Raw genomic sequence first — 3,774 nt, 5'->3', positions numbered from 1 at the left:
TCTTTCAGTATTTCAAGAAGGGAATTTACATTTCGCAATAGCAATGAAAAAATTAGCACACTGGTGATCTTATAAGCATCTTTCATACTTTACAAGCAGTAGTTAATAGTGTGCATATAACATATTATTAATTTGGTATACTTTTTATTATTATATTTATATCTTATTAAAAGCAACGTTACTGTTACAATGCTATCTGTTATCTCATTCGATCAATATACAAAATGACAAATCCTATCAAAATTTGCTATTTGTTCAACAAAATTCAAAATATACTTTATATTATAAATCCTATAATAGTGTTAATATTTCCCTTATTTTTACCATTTTTATTACCCACAATATTTTTAATGTAACGTAAAATTTATATACAAATAATATGCTTAAGTATTAAGTACAAACTTATTTTATAATGTACAAAGCAAGCTAAAAAATTGTTAAAGCATTTATTAAGTACAAAGTTTACAATTACTAAATGACTTAAGCATCTTCAAGGACTAAAAGTAGGTTTTCCTTCGTAAGTACATCCCGATCTTTGTACGATTTGAGCCGCAGCCCAAATTCCACATTTTATACAAACTTCTATGCTTCTACCTTGTACAAGTTGAGCTAAAAAACCTGAAACAATGATGACATATAACATTCTTTAAACAAATACTATGAATTTTAATGTAAACTAAAAGACAAAATCCATACCTCCCACGAATGCATCACCTGCACCATTAGTATCAACAATTTTCTCTTCTGGGAGTTTCATAGCAGGAAACTCAATTATGGTATTATCTTTAGCTACTAATATGTTTTTAGAACCTTGTGTTATTATAACAATTCTTTGTCTTTTTCTATTCATTTTTTCTATTTGTGATAACTTTAATACAATTTCTTTTCTACTTGTAATTTGAAAATCATTTTCTTTTGCAAATGTTTCAGCTTCTGTTTCATTGCCAAATAAAATATCTACATATGGAAGAGCTGCCAACATTGGTTTTTTGTAATGTTCACATAAAAAAGGTGCACTAAGATTCATCATAAACATTTTATTCTTTTCAAAAGCATGTTGAGCAATTGCCTGAATTGTTTCTGGACTTACAGTTAAGAAAAATCCCTAAAATTTGACGTATAATGCATAATAGTAAACGCTAGTTCAGACAAACGCAAACATTACATACATTTTGATTTATACTTACAGAAATATAAATATATTCTGCAATTTCTATAAGATCTTTGTTTTCAGGTTCTTCAATATGTGAACGTGAAAAACAAGTAGCTGCAGCCAAATTAGCACATAAGGAACGTTCATTTCCAGTAATAAGAACTGCACAGGTACCAGTGGGTTCTTGGTTTGTATATTGATATCGAACATTTAAGCCATCTGCACGTGCTTTATCTTCCAAAATTTTTGAATACTTGTCCATTCCAACACAACCCATATAAGTTGCAACTCTTGGTTTTTTCAGGAACCACTACAGGATAGTCTATGTTTGAAATTTCTAATAATTTAATATCATATACAAAACAAAGTAAAAAGTTTACTTGTGCTACTCGCATCGTATTTTGTACAGAACCACCTGCGATAAAATCTGCTTTATAGTGTTCGATTAATTCATCATACATGGGCTTGTGTTTTTCTTGAGCAAGAATTGCATTGTTTGAGATTAAATCATATTTGTTTAAAAAATCACTATCTACAGTTGCTGAAATGTCAAGAAGAGGATTACCCAAACCTAGTAGGAGACCTTCCCTGAAATGTTTTAAAATTGTTATTTTAACTACATTTATAAATTGATTTCAGTAGAACTAGTTATAAATGTTTCGCTTTTCAAAGAAATTAGTACATTATACCTGTACATATCTAATACTATTTCTTCTTTTTTCTTATTATTATTATTATTAAAATGCATACACACATCAGATATACGTACGTACATTCTATCCTTTCCTTCCCCCCTCCGCCCTTTTTTTTTTCCAAATAAAATATTATGCACTCAAAAAAAGATCATACGAAAATTTAATATAATGGTAATGATAATCGTAACAAGAATCTGATTGCTATATCTTAATCTTTCTTGCAATTTACAAATCTAAAACTTTTACAATATGTTTGTTTCAAATTTCAGTAGCGTAAGCTACAAAAATAAGGGAAAAGGGGCCAAAGAGAAAAAAACAGAAGAAAAAACACGAGTTAAACTTTTTTTAAAATTTTTAAAGAATTTCATAGATAAATATGCAATGCTGGAAGCACATAATCAAACAGGCATGCAAAACATAACCTTTCACCGAAACTTGAACATAACCGTTATCTTAAGATGTCATAAACACATATAACAAAATAGAGCTATAATACTGAATATTGCGATATCAACTGTTTATACCTTAAGTCCAAAGCCATTTGTTGTGATTTTTTGTATACTCCACGTAATAATTCACCACGCGTGAACAGTGACGATACGCCATGAATCTGTGACGGAAGTTTTCGTTATTTGCTGCTACGAATTCCAATAAAATCACGTGCATTCAAAACTGTACTATAATGTTATCTTTGTTACAGTCATACATATCTCAAAAATTTTTATTCTGATATACATTAATTAACGAAATTTCTTTTATAAACTCGAAAAAACTGGCATGATTACATTGATCTTCCTTTTTTCTAAACAATTACAAATTTGTTAACAATAAATATATCATGATCTATTTGGTCAGTTCAACAGATTGGTATTCTACAGACGCGGTATCTCGGAACGCTGAGGCCAAACTTTATGGGCATGTAATACTCGTGAAACCAACAAGTTTTAATAAACATGGGTACAAAAATACCATTACTTTCAAAGTTTCGGGACATTTTTGACAGTGAATTATTACTTACCTCTCTGTACACCAATCTACTGCAGTAAATGTTCCATATGACCTTCCTTTATTTAAATACATGCTTCAACACATTTTGTCATAGATGCGCGCACACATTCAAAGATTTTATGCAATATCAATGCATACTGTATTTACTTGATCTAACACGACCTTCTTCATAAGTTATAAACAGATACACAGAGTAGCTTCGTACGTTATACAAAGTATCTTATAACAACGACACCAATGCTGTTCGGACTAATGCTATCTATCAAGGCATTTTTACTTATTTTAACGAGTAGTATATACCTCTACAGTTTGGCACCAACTTTTTGAGATATGCTGTATACAAATACGATGATACTGTACAGTTATCAAATAAATTGTAACTTGTAAGATATTTATTTCTACAATATAAAATAGTATTTAATTATTCATCGGTGCATTTAATAGTATATCTTTCCTTACTTAATAATGCTGGGCAACTTGTAAAAAGAACAGGATATAAAGAAATTATCACTTTTTTATATATGCACTTTGAATAATGTAACATTGCATTTACACATTGCGGGGATTTATCGTATCAAATCAATGTTTATATTTCTGTATCTAAGATATAAAAAATTTCTAAAAAAATAATTTGAAATTGACGATTACATTATTTTTTATTTGTAGACACAAATAATGTGCATAAATAATGTTCTTTTCCAGTTAATATACCTCCATTGTGAATTATTATTTAATTTAATAAAAGAATGACATTTTTTATAGCATTACATTGTTTTAAGTACGTTGTGGATTTTTTCCTTCTTTTTTTGTACGTATTATTCATTGCATTTAACGATACATTACTTACCACCAATATACATTAAATTTACCATATTATACATATATAAACTATACATATGTAAAAAAAAATATATATAT

General features: G+C 28.6%; 1 protein-coding gene across 2 annotated transcripts in view; it reads right to left on the bottom strand.

Annotated features, from left to right (window-relative positions):
- Nucleotides 1-443: 443 nt before the first annotated feature.
- Adk2 (Adenosine kinase 2) overlaps nucleotides 444-3,774 on the bottom strand; it is a 3,910-nt gene continuing 579 nt past the window's right edge. The window contains exons 1-6 of one of the 2 annotated variants that reach the window (XM_017911713.1): nucleotides 2,867-3,278; nucleotides 2,373-2,458; nucleotides 1,534-1,741; nucleotides 1,188-1,463; nucleotides 697-1,105; nucleotides 445-618 (exon numbers count right to left, since the gene is read on the bottom strand). In XM_017911713.1, coding sequence (XP_017767202.1) covers nucleotides 491-618; nucleotides 697-1,105; nucleotides 1,188-1,463; nucleotides 1,534-1,741; nucleotides 2,373-2,389 — 1,038 coding nt within the window. In that variant the 5' untranslated portion in view covers nucleotides 2,390-2,458; nucleotides 2,867-3,278 and the 3' untranslated portion in view covers nucleotides 445-490. Of the gene's footprint in view, nucleotides 619-696; nucleotides 1,106-1,187; nucleotides 1,464-1,533; nucleotides 1,742-2,372; nucleotides 2,459-2,866; nucleotides 3,279-3,774 lie in introns of those variants that run through there. The other variant, XM_017911712.1, reaches the window with a different exon arrangement.

Source organism: Eufriesea mexicana, unplaced genomic scaffold (genome assembly GCF_001483705.2).
Source record: "Eufriesea mexicana isolate 0111107269 unplaced genomic scaffold, ASM148370v2 scaffold305, whole genome shotgun sequence".
Taxonomy (NCBI): Eukaryota; Metazoa; Arthropoda; class Insecta; order Hymenoptera; family Apidae; genus Eufriesea; species Eufriesea mexicana.
The sequence above is the reverse complement of the archived record's forward strand: the minus strand, read 5'-3'. Positions and strand labels throughout refer to the sequence as shown.